Source organism: Cydia fagiglandana, chromosome 20, assembly GCF_963556715.1.
Source record: "Cydia fagiglandana chromosome 20, ilCydFagi1.1, whole genome shotgun sequence".
Classification (NCBI taxonomy): Eukaryota; Metazoa; Arthropoda; class Insecta; order Lepidoptera; family Tortricidae; genus Cydia; species Cydia fagiglandana.
In genome coordinates, this window is record NC_085951.1 from 3675447 (window position 1) to 3694739 (window position 19293).

A 19293-nucleotide genomic window follows, 5' to 3' on the forward strand; every position below is an offset into this window, starting at 1 on the left:
GGACGGACGGACGGACAGCGAAGTCTTAGTAATAGGGTCCCGTTTTACCCTTTGGTTCCGTACCCAAAAAACGGACTATAGATACTTACCCCGGCTACTCACGTAACGATAAATCGTTGCGATAAAACTGTGCAGTCCGACTGTGCAGATAAATCGAACCGTGTGTATGTCGATTATCGTAACGATTTGTCATACACACGGTTCGATTTATCTGCACAGTCGGACTGCGCAGTTTTATCGCAACGATTTATCGTTACGTGAGTAGCCGGGGATAACTTTTTTTTTATACCTATTCGCGCGAGCGAAACGCACGCGCGAATGGTAACTGAGGGCCTACCGCGAACTACGTTCGACGTGTTGCCTCTCTGTCGCGCTTGTACATTCGTACGTAAGTGTGACAGGGAGGCAACACGTCGAACGTGGTTCGCGGTAAGCCCTCTGACATCATTCAGTATCATTCTGATGACCGCGCACGTTCGAATTAGCCTGTAAGTCAGTATCAATAAATCACTCGGACTATCTACACATGTGTAAGTATTTATTTATTCGAACCGGCCATTCACCCAATCACGCGAAAGGCGAGTAGTGCATCCTATCGACAAAAGATTTATCAGTAAGTAGATTTTAGTAGATAAAAACCCTATAGTCAGACCGTAAAGTCTACAGCGATTTCGATAGCCCACGCAGTGCAAGTGTCATTTTAAACGTCAAACTTCTATGAAATTATGACGTACAAATAAAACTTACACTGCGTGGGCTATCAAATCCGCTGCAGACTTTTATTGGTGCGACTATATCAACTTTGCAACAAAAAAACGGGTATGGTAAACGTACTAGTGCTCGACATGCTAATGCCCAATAGATGACACCTTGCTGTCACCTCTATTGACATTGACAATGACTTAAGTTCCAAGATGAGTTACTGGGACCGCGTCGAGCGCAGTACGTTTATCTTGCCTAGATCATTTTTTTTGCAAAAAAGAAAGTTCCAAGTACCTACCCGTTTTTGTTTTGTTTTTGTTCAATTTATTTTGCTACCCGAATATTTATAATTTTATATTTATGAACGAATATCGGGTAGTTTAGTGTTGTTTACCAATATCTCCATTGGCAATTTGCTGGGACGTCAGAGCGGCTACCGCGAAAACCGAAATTCGCAAATTGCGGGGATCTTTCTCTTTTACTCCAACGAAGGTTTAGAGTGACAGAAAAAATTCTTCGCAATTTGCGAACTTCGATTTTCGCGGTTATACCCCAGCATTCCGTGACCAGCACAGCGAGTGCAACCTGGCTGAAACGGTGGAAAAAAGGTGAATAATGATGAAATTTAATCTTCTCAGTGCAAACAATCAAATGATTAGGTACTTTATGCAGTATCGGAATCAACAAAAAAATATATTTTGAAAATAATGTTTATGAAACTTTCTGGCACATTGAGCAAAAACAAAAAGTGCCCTTAAATCCGGCCTTACCCTAGGGTTGGCCAAATTATTTACCGTAAGGAACCCTAACTTTGCCAATCCTTATTTGCAATGAACTAAAGTTGTATCCAGACGAGACAATTTTTCGCCAATCTGATGAAATTCTCCGATCGAACAGGGCCGTGCGGACGTAAATACCAATTTGATTCCCCGATTACAGGCCTGTGCACACCGGCTGCGTGTGCGTGACGTGCACGTGCGCGTGCGGCGTTGTAGTATACAGATCCTTATGACAGATGGCACACCGCTTGCGTGACGTGTGCGTGTGCGGCTCCAACATTTTAGCGCACGCACACGCGCACGTCACGCACACGCAAGCCGGTGTGGCTCGGCCTTACATCAGCAGGTGCGGACACAAAAATGCCAATTTTCATAGTAGAATGCAAATTGGTGATTTAATTTGTGTACGTGTGGACGCTAGATGAGATTGACCAATTATTTTCCTGAACAAATCGACTGATTTCATCAGTCCCGTCTGGATACCCCTTAACTACAACATTGATAACAGGGTGCGTAGTTAGATACCTCGAGTGTTATAATATAGGCAAGAATAAGATAAGATAATGAAGTGCGTTGCATGCGTCGGTGCGTATTTTGTATTTAATTACCTACCTTTTAAATACATCGAACTAGTTTTTATGTTGCTGGATTCGTCAATCTATGCGTCCAAAGTTAAAACGGCCGTTTTTGTTTTGAGTTCATAGATCGACGAATCCAGCAACATAAACACTAGAGTTTGATGTATTCAAAAGGCACTTAAATACAAAATACAGTACGTACATAGGCTCTCGGCCTCGGCCCTCTTTATTAAATATCTTTCGTTAAATTTAAATGATCACGATTAATTAGCAGCGGCGCTAGTGTACATATTGATGGGCTCTTAAAGGGGCCCAGTGATTAACAGTCCGCCGGACGGTATCGGCCTGTCAGTTAGAACAAAATTTTGACAGTTCCGAACACTTGCAGGCCGACACCGTCCGGCGAACTGTTAATCAGGCGCCCCTTAAGCCTTTATTTAGCTATAAACAAGTTGTTTTTTATCTATTAAAGATCCTATACCTAGATTTACCTAGTCGATTATGGAGCGTTGGGTCGGCAAGACTGCGGTGGTGACGGGCGCGAGCGCGGGCATCGGGGCTGCCATCTGTGTCCGGCTTGCCAACGAGGGTCTGCGCGTGGTGGGGCTCGCCAGGAGGGAAGAACTAGTTCAGGTCAGTACACTATGTTTTTTTAATAAATGTTATGGGACAATTTTACATAAATTGTCTGCGAACCACGTTCGACGGGCTGCCTATGTCAGACTTACTTACGAATTTACAAGTGCGACAGAGAGGGAACACGTCGAACGTGGTTCGCGGTAGGCCCTTTGATTCATCTGTCAACACATAAGAGCAACGGAAGCATGAAGAGTACGGCGGGAGTTAATTACAACGCAATTGTCGAGAAAATAATGAACCTTTATTACCTAATTAAAATGCTTGGCTTATATATATACCTTAGGGTTTCATATGTTGCGTCTTTGTTCTGAATCACTTTGCGTAATAATTGGTAAAAGATTTATCTATTTTATTCTCGTAATTACATTGTCATTGTTCATTGGAGCGTGAACGCATCAAAGAGATGCGGCAAATTATTATTATAAATTAAATGTCTCTTTTATGGGTAACAGCTGATCAGCTGTGATCAACTACTACAGATCAGCTGTGTGGCCCCTCTACAAGCAGTTCATTCTCCACGTAATTGTCTAGCAACTGCAAGCCGACGTGACCGGCGCCGGCAAGATCTACGCCGTGCGGTGCGACGTGGGCAAGCCGGAGGAGATCGCGGCGGCGTTCGAGCGGGTGGAGACCGAGCACGGCGGCGTGGACCTGCTCGTCAACAATGCGGCGTTGTTGCTCAGCGGGCATATCACCGGTCAGTTATAGCTCAATGAATGATTTTATTCACATGAACATAATAGATAACATTCAAGACATACCTACAGTACGTGCAATTATAGACGTTGGCCACTAATTGGCATGTGAAACTTAAAAATAGTTCGATGATATACAACACGCAAAACGAAATATTAAGCCCTTATTTTACACAAACACAACTTAAATATTGACAATTAAATATATTAGATGTTTGTAATACATGCTCGTATTACATTGAAACCTGAAGCTAAAAAAATCGTCAAGACTAATAACAGGCCAATTTGAACGCAAGACACACTGACATCCAAATGATATTATTTGAATCATGTTATTTAGTTACGTGCGTGTCGCCCGTGTTGATACATGAATGGACAAGAACGAGCGAAATGTACATCATTCTGATATCAGTGTACGTTCGAACTGGCCTGGCATAGAAGCAAGAATCACACAATAATGGAAAAGCCTACTAAAACTACGCGCTAAGTGAGTTAAACCGTAGAATAAGCTTAAAATAACTCACGACAGGTTAAATTCGACTTATTCATCCTTTAAATATCAACCCTCTATTTCAGAGGCCTTGAGCAACCCGCTACAAAATGCACAAGTCCAGCAAATTATTGACGTGAATATCACCGGCTATGTACTGTGCTCGCGCTACGCCGTCGCATCCATGAAGAAACGGGGAGTGGAAGGACACATTATTCATATCAACAGGTTGGTATAGCCTGTAGACTTGTAACTGGCCCCGAACCAGGCGTGGCTCACTCCGCGATTTCCTCGCTTTGCTACAGGTAGCCAAAAGTCCATCCGTTCGACCCCAATTTTGGGGTTTGCCATAAGCCGCGCGTGGCGCTGTCGCCACCTAGCGGCCATATCTGTGCTGATCGTGGCAGACGCGTTTTGTTAGAGAGTGAGTCTTCTGTACCTGGTACTATTATTTATTCTGTGCCCGAACTGCTAATCCTTTGTCTATTGTTAAGTAAAACCGCACGTGCTGCCTACCTGCAAAAAAGGGTCTTAATTTTTCTAATTGGTTCTTGCAGAGCGCGGACTAGTCAATGCTCAAAAAACCAGTGTAGGTGCGCTCTTCGATAACGCGAATTTGTTACGCATCTGGATGACATACTCGTATAATAAGGTCTTCTACACGATGGGCCAGCGCCGGCCACTCCAAGGGACGCATTTATGCGTTAGAGAGAGCAAGTGATATTATTGCCAATCGAAAAACTATAGGTATAAGGTTCTTAACGCCAAACAGAGAATTTCGTACATTGACACGGGGGCAAGGACTTTACTGCAGATCTCATGCTGGCTCAATGGCGGAGACTTTAAAGCTATAGACGACCGCTTAAATGAGTCCTCGCCTGCGCGGTACGGGGGCGACGGGGTAGGACGACTAAGGGTGGCGGGGAAGGTGCGGGCGGCAGGCGTACGGCGCCCGCACCTTCCCCGCCACGTCATACCCCGTCGCCCCCGTACCGCGCAGGCGAGGACTCATTTAAGCGGTCGGTCTACACCGTGTTTTTTTTGTTTTCTGTTAATTTCAAGGGTGCATTTCTGAGCTTAAAACAAGTAACTTTCTCAAAGACACCGATATTCTAATTAACTCCGTTTCGGAGATAATCAATAATTGATATTTTTCCTATAAGGCCTCTATAAGCGTACGATATAAGGATGTTCTGAAAAGACATATGAAGAGATGCCAACTAGAGCCCTCTGACTGGGAGCGGAAGGCAGCGCAGCGGCCCGAATGGCGGCGCCTCATTAATGATAGAGTTAACATTTTTGAGACGTAACGCCGCAGTGAGCTCGACAAAAAACGTGATGAGCTTAAGGCTCGGCCGCCAACCTCAATTTCCTACAACTATGTAGGTGGTGTGCTGACGTGCCCAAAATGCGCTCGAGTATTTAGCAAGAAGATAGGGTACGTGAGCCACCTAAGAGCGCATCAGAGAGTGGATCAGCTACACTCTAATAACACGAGCTAAAAATTGCCTAGTCCAGAGCACACAGTCGCTGGGGCCGAAATCGGTCAGGAGAGCATCATCATCATCACACTTGTCTTAGGGCCGGTTTACATATTGATTAGTGTTTAGAATCAGTTCATACATTTGCTACTAAACTTGTTGACCGAGATTGTGTGTGTGTCCGAAGTTAACGGAATTCAATAAAAACACGGTGTATAGGTATCTTAACTTTTCAGCGTAGCAGGTCACTACCTCCCATCCATACCAGTGGCCAACTTGTACCCAATGACCAAACACGCTATCACCGCCTTCTGCACCGTGCTGAACGACGAACTGGCACACGCTAAGGCCCGGATTAAGACCACAGTAAGTCCTTAATGTGTCAAATACACGGTCGATAACAGTGGCCTACTTGTACCTGATGACTAAGCGCTGTTACCGCCTTTTGCACCGCGTTAACCAACGAACTGGCACACACACAGACTCGGATTTTTAAGACCTCCGTAACTCCCTAAACATATGTGTGTATTACCTACTGTGTGTAGACTCGGACCACCCTAACTTGACTTGGCATAATACCTTGGCGTGGAGACTTTAAGATGGGCAGGCACTGTCACATCCTTCTGTACCGGTACCGCGCTTCCGCACTTGCACCATCTTAACCACGTTAAGGCGCTCTTATACTGGAGTTTTACGTTTTCAAGGGGGTGAAGCAGACGCAGCGATAGAATAGGCAGGGGGGCACCCCGCGCGCCCCACCGCACGATTCCCGCGCAACACGTCTACTTCCTTATTCTGTCGCCATCCGTATTCTGGTTTGTTAGTTCCGAAATTTTTTACGGAAATTTATATTGAATGAGGTTTATATATTGACGAAATAAATAAAATTGAGATTGTTTATAGGCTAATTCGTATTTTGATGAGTATTTAATGAAATTTACAATGGTGGTAAGTATAGATAATTGTATGTAGAGTATTAAATAAATAAATAATAAATAAATAAATAAATATTATGGGACATTCTTACACAGATTGACTAAGTCCCACAGTAAGCTCAAGAAGGCCTGTGTTGTGGGTACTCAGACAACGATATATATAATATACAAATACTTAAATACATAGAAAACACCCATGACTCAGGAACATATATCTGTATCATCATACAAATAAATGCCCTTACTGGGATTCGAACCCAGGACCATCGGCTTCGCAGGCAGGGTCACTACCCACTAGGCCAGACCGGTCGTCAAACCACAAAATAAGTAAGTATTCCACAGTAAAATAATAAAAATCAATCATTTCTAATCACATTTAATTCCACGTTGTTTTATAATTCATGTAGTCTTGTGTGATATAATAAGCTTTAGAAATCGATACTTTTGGGTTCAATTGGCGTAAAGGACATTTTGGCGAAAATGAGTTATATATACAGTTTTATTCAAAAGTCCAAGCGCTTTCGTTCTGTATAGTTAAATATTCAATATCTCTTTAAATGTTCTCAATTTTATACTATGATTTTGGAAAAACACCTTAGCTCAGGGGGCGTAAATGACAAGTTATAAATTACATAGTATAGTAAAAGTAATTGTTATAAATTGTATTGATAGACATAAATAAATAGATATAGATGCTAGGACAGCAGTGATTCTGCTGCAGTAATATAAACAAATTAAAAAAAATGTTTTTTAGCAAACATTTTTTGTAAGTACATTAAGCCCTTTTTCTAATAAAACAACCATAAAAAAGAGGCGTAAGGGACGCCCTTCTTAAAAACAGTCGTGTTTTTTGGCGTAACGGACATGCTATTTTCGTAAATAAGTATTGTATTATAAGTTCAAGCAGTCAGTTCAAAAGAACTCAAAAAGTTAAGAATAAGCCATAAATACAGACATCCGTTTATTGAAACAAACAAAAAGGTATGATTTTTTTTCTCAAAACCAAAGCGTTTTTGGCTCTCCTAAAAATCGCGTTTTGTCCGTTAAACCCTTCGAGCCTACGGTAGTCGATGTGTACCGTAGTTGGTAACGAATACACCCTGAATTTAGAATAAAAATGTCTGAGTATGTCACTTACGACCCCCTACCAAACAAGACTCACTAAATTATCAAAGATGTCATTGTCGTAAAGGACATTCATAGTGTTTTTGACCAATTTTAAAGGACATCAACTTCTTTCGTATTGAATTTATAGATATGATCGCTAATTTAGGTTAAAGAGACTAACATTTTGAATACTTTTCCAATACACATCAAAAATATAGCTCGATAAATAAATAAAAATATATCAACATTAAACAAAACATCGCAGTTATTCGCGTCTCCTGAAAAGTAGCATTTTGTCCTTTACGCCAATCGAACCCAAAGGTATCTTCAGTTTTGTCTTGACCGGGCGCGTGCAATATTACACTGGACTGCCGAGATAAGCGAGTGTTCAAAAACTAATTTGCTACTCCTAAACGATTTCCTATTCCTAAATGATCGATTTAAAAGTAATGTTAAAAATAGGCTCATATTAATTGTTATATTGTTTTATTATATAGTGGACATAATATTGTCTATCGTTCGGACAATATTTTATTGAACTTGCCGAGTTTTTTTAGTATGAATGTACTCTTAGCTATCTATGTATGTTTATGTAACCTGAGAGATTTAACTAGTCTTCAAGTGTGGTTTCATTTAGATAGATTAAACACACTGTAAGACAAAAGTTCGATAATATCGATACCATTGATAAAATATGCCGCTGTCGATCGTCCTATAAGTTGTCAAACACAGTCCTTAATAATCCCCTATCCTCCTAAGGTCCAAGGTCCTACCTATAGCATTTATTCAGTTCGATGAAATTTAAATCATAATAATATTCAATTGGAACAGTCGTTCAATTTTCATTTTTTTTTGTAATAATGGATGTTCTTGTATAAGATATATGTGAAAGCTTTTTAGTACTAGAATTTTTAATCAATAGCCTTACCACGACTTTGACACTGACATATTCGCTAACGTCTGCGTAACTTACTTTCTATACATCATCGAGTATCTTATTTTAAAACGATTATGAAACAATTAAGTAAACGAATTAATTTAAACCGATTTGGTCATTAAATATTAATTACTTCTTCGTCCAGATACGTTTCAAACTTTTTAAAGTGCTTGAAACGAAGTTTTTTTGTTTTATATCAACGAGTTAGTGTAGCTGAGCTCATGCAATGACAGAAATAATTAAATTACACACAAACAACCACTTCCACTGCTCAGGGACGAATAATAACAGGCATAACATATCCCTGCGCCCGATCAAGCTGCATCTCCGATGAGAATCGGGATAGCGAGGCGATGGGCAGTCGCTGATACACTTGTCTTGTTCTCTTAATCAACAAAAAATGCGAATCAGAAAGGTACAGAGTGTATTATGTACAGGCCAGTATGTTGTCGCAGGACTATAAGAGATTCCACTGCGAGTAAAATAACGATAGTTGCTGAAAAAACCTGAGCTGAGGTTTCTAAGTTAAAGGGCAAACTTTACATTTTAGTAATAAAGGGCCCATAAAACTATTTAATAATTTGGTATTATAGACCTTTACGCCCATGAATAAAGATAACTGCGGAAAAAACTCTTAGCGTAAATGATTTCAAATTTAAGGACATTATAGTAATAAAGTCCCCAATCCGCATTGGGCTAGCGTGGGGACTATAGCCCAAGCCCTCTCGCGCATGAGAGGAGGCCTGTGCTCAGCAGTGGGACGTATATAGGCTGAAATGATGATGATGATGATAGTAATAAAGGTCCCAGGAAACTTTTTATTTGATATTATACACCGCTACGTCCATGATATTAGTTTTGAATTTAGAGTTTAGAAATTAATTTGTGGTAGTAAAAGACACATTATCAAAACATAATATTAAGACACATTAATATTAGAAAAGTCCTGTACAACCTGGTTCGCTTCATGTACTTATGGTAAAATCATTTTTAGGGCGGGTTGTAAAGGGCAAGTAAAATAATATCAATACTAAAATATGTCCTTTATGACCATCTTGACCATACGATATGAAAAATCATCAAGACAAATGAAGGGCTTAAAGGACAGCAAAAGACATGTGAGTCATTTACAACAATATTTATATTTAGCGGTAACCTTTACGATAACATCTATGAACATGTAATTTATGACTGTTCATTTATGGTTCCTGAGCTAAGGTGTTTTTGCAAAATCATAGTAAAAAATTGGGTCGTAAAGGCAACTTTTTAAAAGATATCGAAATTTTAACTATGCAGGACGAAAGCGCTTGGAATTCTGAATAAAACTGCATATATAACTAATTTTCGCCAAAATGTCCTTTACGCCAATTGAACCCAAAGATATCGATATTATGAATGTCACAAATTTATGTAAATTTAATGAAATTTATCTCTAAGTAAGTCTCTATGGTTCATTTTATATCTTCTTCTTCCTCGCGTCATCCCGGCATTTCGCCACAGGCTCATGAGAGCCTGGGGTCCGCTTGACAACTAATCCCATGATTTAACGTAGGCACTAATTTTTACGAAATTCTATGGTTCATTTTATATATTGCTTGAATAGCCTTCTTCTGCAGAACAAAAATGGTATTTAGAGTTAGACGAAGAAAAGTCTGCAGCGGATTTAATAGCCCACGCAGTGCAAGTGTTATTTTAAATGTCAAACTTCTATGAAATTATGAGTGTAAATAATACTTGCACTGCGTGGGCTATCAAAATCGCCTAAAGACTTTTCTTAGTTTAACTCTAGTAACTATTCGGTCGTATCAATGTTACAATAGTATCTGAACGGTTGCTCCTTCTGTCTTATGATGACATAATGCTATGGCAGTTATGAAAATAAATACTGATCGAGTTGTTTACACATAGGTTAGCAAACGTTTTGCTCACTGCAAAAGCTGCAGAACTCAGTCTATTTGAAAGAGCAGAAATATGGGGACCCCACTTGAGTTTAGAATCTAGAGTTATACCATGAAAAACTGTAGGTACTATCAACTAATCGTAATATGGAGCGCTTCAAAAATTGGCGAGCGTCCGACCTCCAACGCGTCCCGCTCGGGACTGAGCGGTGAGATGGCAGCGGGGGCGTGAGTAAATGGTGCCGTGAATTCGAAAATTTTGAGTTTAAAGTTATATGTGTTACGAAATTAACAAGATTAAACCCGACGGACATTACATCATTACAGACGTTTATTTTGATGTGATTTTCAATACATAAAGTAGTATAATATTTAAATGAAATGAGTTTTAAGGTGGAAAATAAGGGTATGTTTGGATTTTTTTTCTATCGAGCGAAGTTTGTCCAGTTATGTAACGAGTACCCGACGTACTTAGATAAAGGTCTCAAAAACAACATATATTTTTTTCACGTGTTTAATCTTTGCCGTTTCTTAATAAAATGGCATTAAAATTACGTTTCTAAGAGCTTACCTCGCCTTAAGTTTGATAGTACGAAGTGGAAACGCCTGATAAAATCCGATGGCAATTGTAATAGTATAGCTATTGATATTCATAAATATTGTCATGTGGTCTCTAAAAGGCCCTCAAGGGGCCTAGCCAAGATTAAAATCGTTGGCATAAAACGCTATACTTACGTATATTATATAATTGTTTATGCCAATGGAAAGTTACATAATGTATAGAAATACACAGTCACGTGACTTTTCCCGATACATTATTTTTGTTCGTTTAATAGCGTTTGTCTATGTACGATAGCAATTTCTAGGCCCTCTGCTCCACTGCCGATCAGTATTTTACTATATCAGTACCTTTAAGCCAGCATTAACACTACTTTTACAGAGTCTCTCCCCTGGCCTGGTGGACACGGATATGGGCCGCCTGGTGGACGACGACGTCGCCCAGATAGCCGACCAGGCGAACTCTGCCACGCCCAAACTTCGCACGCAAGACGTTGCCGATGCCTTGATTTATGCTGTGTCTTCGCCTCCCGACGTCAATGTAAGACAGCCCCCCATATCTTGTGTTGCAGTCTCCTCTCGACCTGATACAGAAAAGGGTCGCATAATGGGCCGCCTCTTGAGAGAGGACGTTGACCCGACAACCGACCAGACGTAGGTCATATATACCACGCCTATAAATAGTAGCATGTATTGTTAAACTGTGGCAACCTTCATTCAATTGTCACTTACCCTAAACTAGTTGCCCTAAAGAAAAAAAAAGTTCAGAGATCTCCCTCGAACTATTTCGCCCGGCAGGTTTTTGAGAGGCGAGAGCGCAGTCTACTTTACGAGTATTATGTCTATGGCCTGAACCCAGGAAGTTTATCAATAAATAATATTGTTTTCAGATATTGGAGTTGACTATCAACCCTCTCCATGAGATAAGGCACTAAATGAAGAACAATGAAATAGCGGCTGGCTTATAATGCCACGTTGCATCAAAGTGGAACAAAAATATAAACGTTTACAAATTAATTTGTATTTCATTTGCCATCAAAAGGTGTGATGAACCGTTTGAGAGACGATATGAAACTACCTAATTTAAGGATTATTATGAAAAGTGGACGTCCGGTTCCACCTCCGTCTTTGGGTCTCCGTCTTACGGATGTGTACCAAATTTCAAACAAATCGCTGGTATCGTCTTGGGTCGTCCCATTCGTTATTCGTCAAGTTCTTAAATTAGTCCTATTCTGCTTTCGTCACTCATTCTACATTGAAAGCCACCGATGATTGTGAATACGACTGATTTAAGAACTTGACGAAAAATGAATGCGACGACCCAAGACGATACCAAATCGCTCCAGTTCTTTCGTGACGAATTGACTGTGCTGTGACAGACAGCAAAGGAAAGTAAAGATAGGTATTTTATACATCAATAGCAATATTTTTATTGATTTTCAACAAGGAAAAACCACAATGGCTGAGTTACTCTGTGTACGGCTGTGACAAAGTCTGGGCTTATAAGAGTAGACCAGGTACATTCAGTGCTATAAAAATAATTTCTATTTGATATGTATAGTTTCTATAGTTGTAGTTGCTAGCAAGCGCAGCGTAGGACGTCCGTCCACAAGATGGACAGACGACCTTGTCGCCGGAAGACGTTGGATGCGGGTCGCTTCCTATCGGCACGTATGGAGATCCAAGGGGGAGACCTATGTTCAGCGGTGGACGTCTTATTGCTGAGATGATGATGATGATGATGTATAGTTGTACCTATATAAACTAAGTGAGTAGATATACATCACATTTGAATGCGCATGTTTTATTTCTTATTTAGGAGGCAAACGAGCAGACGAACCGCCTGACTCACGCTCACGGGAGCTGCGGCCCAGACACGGCCCGGTCTAACGTAAGTCATCCTTTACAGTCACCCATGAACCTAACATGCCCACAAGCTAAGCTAATAGCTGTAATCCAGTACCTAGTTAATCCTTTTTTTTTGCGTTCCTCTAAATTTATCCATGAGTAGGTATATATTCATAGACTAGGAATCCTCCAGACCGAGTTTAGAGCAATTATTTAATGCAACCAATGATGCCAAAAATGCGGGGGTGCGCGGGACGAGGTGAGCGAAGTCCCGTGCCGTGATTGGTCCGTTCAAAGACACGGACTTCACACAAAGACACTTCGACTCGAACATGGAGTAAAATTACCGTATGCGTGGCAGAGGGGGTAGCGCGACTATGCTCAGTCTGGTGGATGACTTGTCTGTGTATATATTATACAAATATATGATTGCTATATTCTTAGTTTATGTCTGACGAAAGAGATAATTTTAAAGGTCACTTGATGACCTTATGCAAAAAATAACGCATTCGGTTTTTGCTTAGATAAATAATTTGTCTTTAGTTCACACTGTCGTGTTTTAGTGTACCTACCAGTACCTACTAGTAGTGCCTGAGTTGTGAAAGAATATAGCCTGGATGCAGTTTAAAGACTTTAAAGGTACCTAGGTAGGTACAGGTAAAGTCTAGTGTAATAATTATGCACGTAGAAATTTTTTCTATCAATAAAATTCAAGTATAATAAAAAGAAAAACAGTCTTAAAAAGCGAATAGAATCAGGCGTTACTTTGCGGAAATCCATATTAATTAAAACCAAAAATATTACTTTGCTAATCCGCGAAAAGATAACGTGGTCAATCAGTGCTAACCCGTTATACTTACTTGTGTATACTTAACACACCTTACTTGTGTTAGGTACTTGTGTACTTGTGTTGTGTAAAACTGGAGCGATTTGTATACACAAGTAATTATAACGGGTTAGCACTGATTGACTAGCTTGTTATCTTTTCGCGGAATAGCAAAGTAATATTTTTGGTTTTAGTCTTAAAAGGTATATATTTATTTATTATACAAAAGGTTAAAGGTACATAAATAATCATACAAAAGTAACTTAAATATAGATGGTCAAGCAAATCTTGTCAGTAGAAAAAGGCGCGAAATTCAAATTTTCTATGAGACGCTATCCCTTCGCGCCTACATTTTTCAAATTTGCCGCCTTTTTCTACTGACAAGATCTGCTTGACCAAGTATATATCTAAATATTAAAATATTTTAATCTAAAAGACCTCCGCGGGCTGTACCGGGTGCAAAGGATAAATATAATATTATTCCTTTATATTTACGCTAGCAAATGATATGTTTGAGGTCAGTGCCATGCCAAATCTTAATAAAAGCGTCAACACGCTGTCGAACCAAATGCCAACGGTGCGGTACGGTGCGGTTGCGGTTGCGATTTTAGTATCGTAGATTTGTTTCAAAGTTTTGTACAGTTTAACGATTAGGTCTGAAGCGTACCGAATTCTCATAGTTAAACGCATTTATTGTTATGGTAATAGGTTAGTTCCAGTCAAAGACTACCTACTCCAAGATCCAGTGAATAAATAGGACGGTTTGCGCCACCAACCATCAAAGACACACATGCTACACTAATTATAGTAATAATTAAGATTTAACCTAAGTAGCTACCCACTTCTATGATTTTAGATTAACAATAAACCGTGGAAACTAGGCATTCTAGGCAAGGCTTTTCTACCTGATTTGCACAGTAATAATGGCTCTTAATTAAAAATGGGGGATCTTATAAGAGGGAGTCTGTGTTTGCAATGAATGCCGAGGAAAATTCAGAGGTAAGTATATGTAGTTTCTCTAGAAAAATGTTTACTCATATCATATCGGGGACAACATGATCAGACATTGAACTCACTTCTTGAGGCATTGCATGGTCTGTTGTAGCTCCTAGGTATTAAGAAAATCATTGAAGTTAGTGTGTAGTGTGTGTTGGGAGACTGTGGTTAAAATATTTTGAGATAGGTAAGTACGATATCGGCCTGTCAGTTAGAACAAAATTTTGACAGTTCCGAGCAACTGACAGGCCGATACAGGTGGGCTGTTAATCAGTGGGAACCTTTAGGCACATACAGTTAAATAAATTCTATTGTCTAACCATTTTGGGGTAACTTTACATTGGACATTTAATAGTGAGATTAGTGAGTATTGCACCACCAAAATAGCTAAAACCATAAATAGATAAAAAATCCTATTCTAATCCTAATTAGAAAAAAGGTAAACAATCTTGACGTGTCTTTTTATTGAACAACACTTTTGAAAAATAAGTCACGGCAAATATGTAGGTATCGTTCCATGACCAAATGCAGTTAAGTAGCAATGGTCGCGAGCAGTGGGTAATAAGACTTAGGTAAGCGAGCGCACTGCTGTTTAATTAATAATGGAATTGTATAGTACTATTAGTTATTCTGTGATAGAAGCTTCAACTTGCTTTAACTCTAACTCTAGCTTGGGTATATAGCCATATTGTGAAGCTTGTATATTGCAGGTATTTGTACCATGGAGCGATGGGTGGGACAGACCGCGGTTGTGACGGGCGCTGGCTCGGGCATCGGTGCTGCTATTGCCGCCGCTTTGGCCGAGGCGGGTCTGAGGGTCGTCGCTGTTGACATATCCAATGAGAACGCTATCACCGATGTGAGTCTTTATCATCGATGTGAGTGGGTTAGATCGCGGTTGTGACGGGTGCTGGCTCGGGCATCGGTGCTGCTACTGCGGCTGCTTTGGCCGAGGCGGGTCTGAGGGCCGTCGCTGTCGACATAGCCAATGAGAACGCTATCACCGATGTGAGTCTTTATCACCGACGTCAGTGGGTTAGACCGCGGTTGTGACGGGAGCTGGCTAGGGCATCGGTGCTGCTACTGCCGCCGCTTTGGCCGAGGCGGGTCTGAGGGTCGTCGCTGTCGACATATCCAATGAGAACGCTATCACCGATGTGAGTCTTTATCACCGATGTGAGTGGGTTAGACCGCGGTAGTGACGGGTGCTGGGTCAGGCATCGGTGCTGCTACTGCGGCTGCTTTGGCCGAGGCAGGTCTGAGGGTCGTCGCTGTCGACATAGCCAAAGAGAACGCTATCACTGATGTGAGTCTTTATCACCGATGTGAGTGGGTTAGACCGCGGTAGTGACGGGTGCTGGCTCGGGCATCGGTGCTGCTACTGCGGCTGCTTTGGCCGGGGCGGGTCTGAGTGTCGTCGCTGTCGACATAGCCAATGAGAACGCTATCACCGATGTGAGTCTTTATCACCGATGTGAGTGGGTTAGACCGCGGTAGTGACGGGTGCTGGGTCAGGCATCGGTGCTGCTACTGCGGCTGCTTTGGCCGGGGCGGGTCTGAGGGTCGTCGCTGTCGACATAGCCAATGAGAACGCTATCACCGATGTGAGTCTTTATCACCGATGTGAGTGGGTTAGACCGCGGTAGTGACGGGTGCTGGGTCAGGCATCGGTGCTGCTACTGCGGCTGCTTTGGCCGGGGCGGGTCTGAGGGTCGTCGCTGTCGACATAGCCAATGAGAACGCTATCACCGATGTGAGTCTTTATCACCGATGTGAGTGGGTTAGACCGCGGTAGTGACGGGTGCTGGGTCAGGCATCGGTGCTGCTACTGCGGCTGCTTTGGCCGAGGCGGGTCTGAGGGTCGTCGCTGTCGACATAGCCACGAAGCCACATAGCAACGAAGCCAGCCGGGCCACAGCCCGCGGTCTAACGTAACGTGAGTCATCCTTAAATCAGCCGATAGATATATTTTTTGGAATCTTTATTATTTACATCTAACTGCAATTTATTTGATAGTACCTGAGTCTGCTGTTGAAGCCCGAAGCCCTGAAGAACGTGATCCCGAAGCAGGTGGACGTGACGGACCACAAGCGGCTCGAGGAGCTGTTCTGCTGGATTGACAAGTTCGGGGGCATGAGCGTCCTCGTCAGCTGTGCTGGGGTCATGTTCCCTGGCCAGGTCACTGGTGAGTGGCCGAACAAAGGATTACTTGGGTTATTCCCATTTTTACAGTTTCGTCCGTTAGGGTCTCCTTTAGCTTCGAAACTATTGGGTCTAAAATTTTGACAAAAATACACAAAATAGTTCTTTATTATTGATGACAGGAAAACCTATTAGAAATGTGCAGTCAAGCGTGATTAGCGTGAGAAACATTTCATTCACTTTCCATTCCAAACTTGACCGGTTTTTGGTACAGTCACTTCCATTCTATTTGATTTTTTCAGACAGAATACACAAAGAAAATAAAACTCCATTAACCGATAGAAAGTCGATAGGTAAAAAAATAACAAATTTACCTGGTTGCTGTCGCTATCTCTTCCATATTTGTGCAACAGTGACAGTTGCGTTTCGTTCGGTAGCGTAAATGATTGGCATGTTGGGTACGCACCCTGGAACGATTACTTACGGTTTTCCGGAATGAGGAAACTATTGTACAGTTCTTGCAATTTTAGTGCATTTAATTAATGAGACTACATATATTAAGATTATATTGGAATGGATGAAATATTTTTGTTCACAGACGTGGGCAAAGACGTCGTGAGCGCGGAAAAGCTGATCCGAACGCTGGACGTGAACACCAAAGGGGTGATCCTGTGCTCTAAGTTCGCTGTCGCCTCCATGAAGAAGCGGGGCACCGACGGTCACATCGTCAACATTAACAGGTAACAATTATACAGGGGAAGGTGCGGGCGGCAGGCGTACGGCGCTCGCACCTTCCCCGCCGCCCTTAGTCGTCCTACCCCGTCGCCCCCGTACCGCGCAGGCGAAGACTCATTTAACGGATCGAAAAATCAATAAGTATAACTCAATATGAATGATTCCCATATTTTCAGCTTAGCGGGCCACTACGTGCCTTTCAACTCGCATATGAACGTGTACTCTGCCTCTAAACACGCCATCACCGCTTTCAACGGTCTCCTCAGCCACGAGCTAGCAGACTTCAATAGCAAGATCAAGCTTACGGTAGGTCTTCTTCCTCGCGTTCCACGGCTCATGGGAGCCTGAGGTCCGTTTGACAACTAATCCTGATTGGCGTGGGCATAGTTTTTACGAAAGCTACTCCATCTGAGCTTCCAACCCAGAGGATAAACTAGTTGGGATTACTCCAGTTTCCTCACGATGTTTTTCTTCACCGAAAAGCGACTGGTAAATATCAAATGATAAATATTTCGTACATAAGTTCCGAAAAACTCGGTACGAGCCGGGGTTTGGACTCGCGGCCTCCGGATTGAAAGTCACTCGCTTTTATCGCTAGGCAACCAGCGCTTTTTTCAAACTCACGGTAGGTACGCGATTGCCATTGTAGATGTAGGAAAAATCCGTCGCGCGCGTCCCCGCCGGTTAGCATTGCAGCATTGTTTATGTGTATTTTTCGTTAACCAGCTCTGTGCAATCATGCCAGTTAGTGGACGCCCGAAACATTGACATGTTTCAGAGCATCTCACCCGGTAACACGATGACCGAGCTTGCGAGCAAGTCGCTCGAATATGTCAGTAAGGAATCTAACGAAGTGGCGCTTCAACCCAGCGACGTCGCCGGCGCAGTGCTGTATGCGCTCTCTACACCGCCTAACGTTAATGTACGGTAAAATACCTACTACATATAAAGGGTGTCCCAAGACAATGGGACACCAAGGGAAAGTACCTTAAATATCGTTGATAGGCTATTTTACTGAAAGAAGACATTTTAATTTAAAAAACAATTTAAACTGCATTCATACATTTTTAAATAATTACATGGTTAAACCGGGAATCGAACCCGCTACACGAGAAAAAGAAAACACTTGTAGTTTTATCATACCGATCGAAAGGCTTCATCATAATGATTATTTTTTGCTAAATAACATTGTCAGAAATAAAAGGAAGACCATGTATTTTATTATGTCCCATAGTCTTGCGACGCCCTTGTATACTCACTTATTCATGAAACGTTTATTAAATTTTGTCTCTAACACACAGGTCAAAATGACAGAGAGGGACACACGATTATTAACAACTATAGAGTCAGACCAAGACAAATCTGAAACGATTTTGATAGCACACGTAGTGCAAGTGTTATTTTTAAAGTCAAACATCTATGAAATGATGACGTAAAAATAACACTTCCACTGAGTGTGCTGACAAAATCGTTGCAGTCTTATCTTGGTCTAACTCTAATTAGAGTTAAATAAAGCCAATATAGCACTTACTGCTGATATGTTGCTAAGGAACAGTCTAAGGAAGTGGCGCTACACCAAATATATCCTAAGATGCAGCATTGATTAATCTGTATTTTCCCAAGAAACTATAAAACTACATAGGTATTCCTAAACTTTATCCTTTCTTGCAGATCAACGAATTAACCATCACCTCGGTAGGAGAGAAGCGGCTATAAAAACACTATCATCGGGCACGCACTATGCATACTAAGCGAATATACTCGTAGCACTTATAACTATTGAGTGAACTCTAATAATAGCTGGCCCGGTCAGTTTTGGTAGCTGGTAAAAAACTACAGCAGTGGGGAGACACTCCTTGCTTCGGTCGAACTCGGCACCGTTCGGCTCAGCATTGCTCCGAGCAATTATTAGGGTTGGCATCACTTGACTTCCTTGTGCGTGCACGA

The 19293-nt window shown here is 41.6% G+C and overlaps 2 protein-coding genes across 2 annotated transcripts; both read left to right on the top strand.

The window, feature by feature from the left end:
- Positions 1 to 2420: 2420 nt before the first annotated feature.
- On the top strand, positions 2421 to 11791 carry LOC134674670 (farnesol dehydrogenase-like). Its single transcript, XM_063532794.1, has 6 exons — positions 2421 to 2692; positions 3230 to 3395; positions 3970 to 4111; positions 5601 to 5730; positions 11182 to 11340; positions 11690 to 11791. Exons 1-6 carry the CDS (start codon positions 2561 to 2563, stop codon positions 11732 to 11734), a joined length of 774 nt encoding a protein of 257 aa, XP_063388864.1. The 5' UTR covers positions 2421 to 2560; the 3' UTR covers positions 11735 to 11791.
- Positions 11792 to 15536: 3745 nt separating this feature from the next.
- Positions 15537 to 19115, top strand: LOC134674811 (farnesol dehydrogenase-like; the record flags this gene model as incomplete). The annotated part of the gene is made up of 6 exons (XM_063532963.1): positions 15537 to 15626; positions 16486 to 16654; positions 17210 to 17351; positions 17523 to 17652; positions 18125 to 18268; positions 19018 to 19115. Coding segments are annotated over 6 exons (720 nt in total), but the record flags the coding sequence as incomplete, so codon positions are not given.
- Positions 19116 to 19293: the final 178 nt, after the last annotated feature.

What these genes read in the sequence shown, in the direction of transcription:
- LOC134674670 (XM_063532794.1), top strand. Translation starts at nt 2,561, where the DNA reads ATGGAGCGTTGGGTCGGCAAGACTGCGGTGGTGACGGGCGCGAGCGCG. An exon ending in GGAGGGAAGAACTAGTTCAG is followed by an intron (nt 2,693 to 3,229) that starts GTCAGTACACTA and finishes GTAATTGTCTAG; the next exon opens with CAACTGCAAGCCGACGTGAC. An exon ending in CTTCGCCTCCCGACGTCAAT is followed by an intron (nt 11,341 to 11,689) that starts GTAAGACAGCCC and finishes TATTGTTTTCAG; the next exon opens with ATATTGGAGTTGACTATCAA.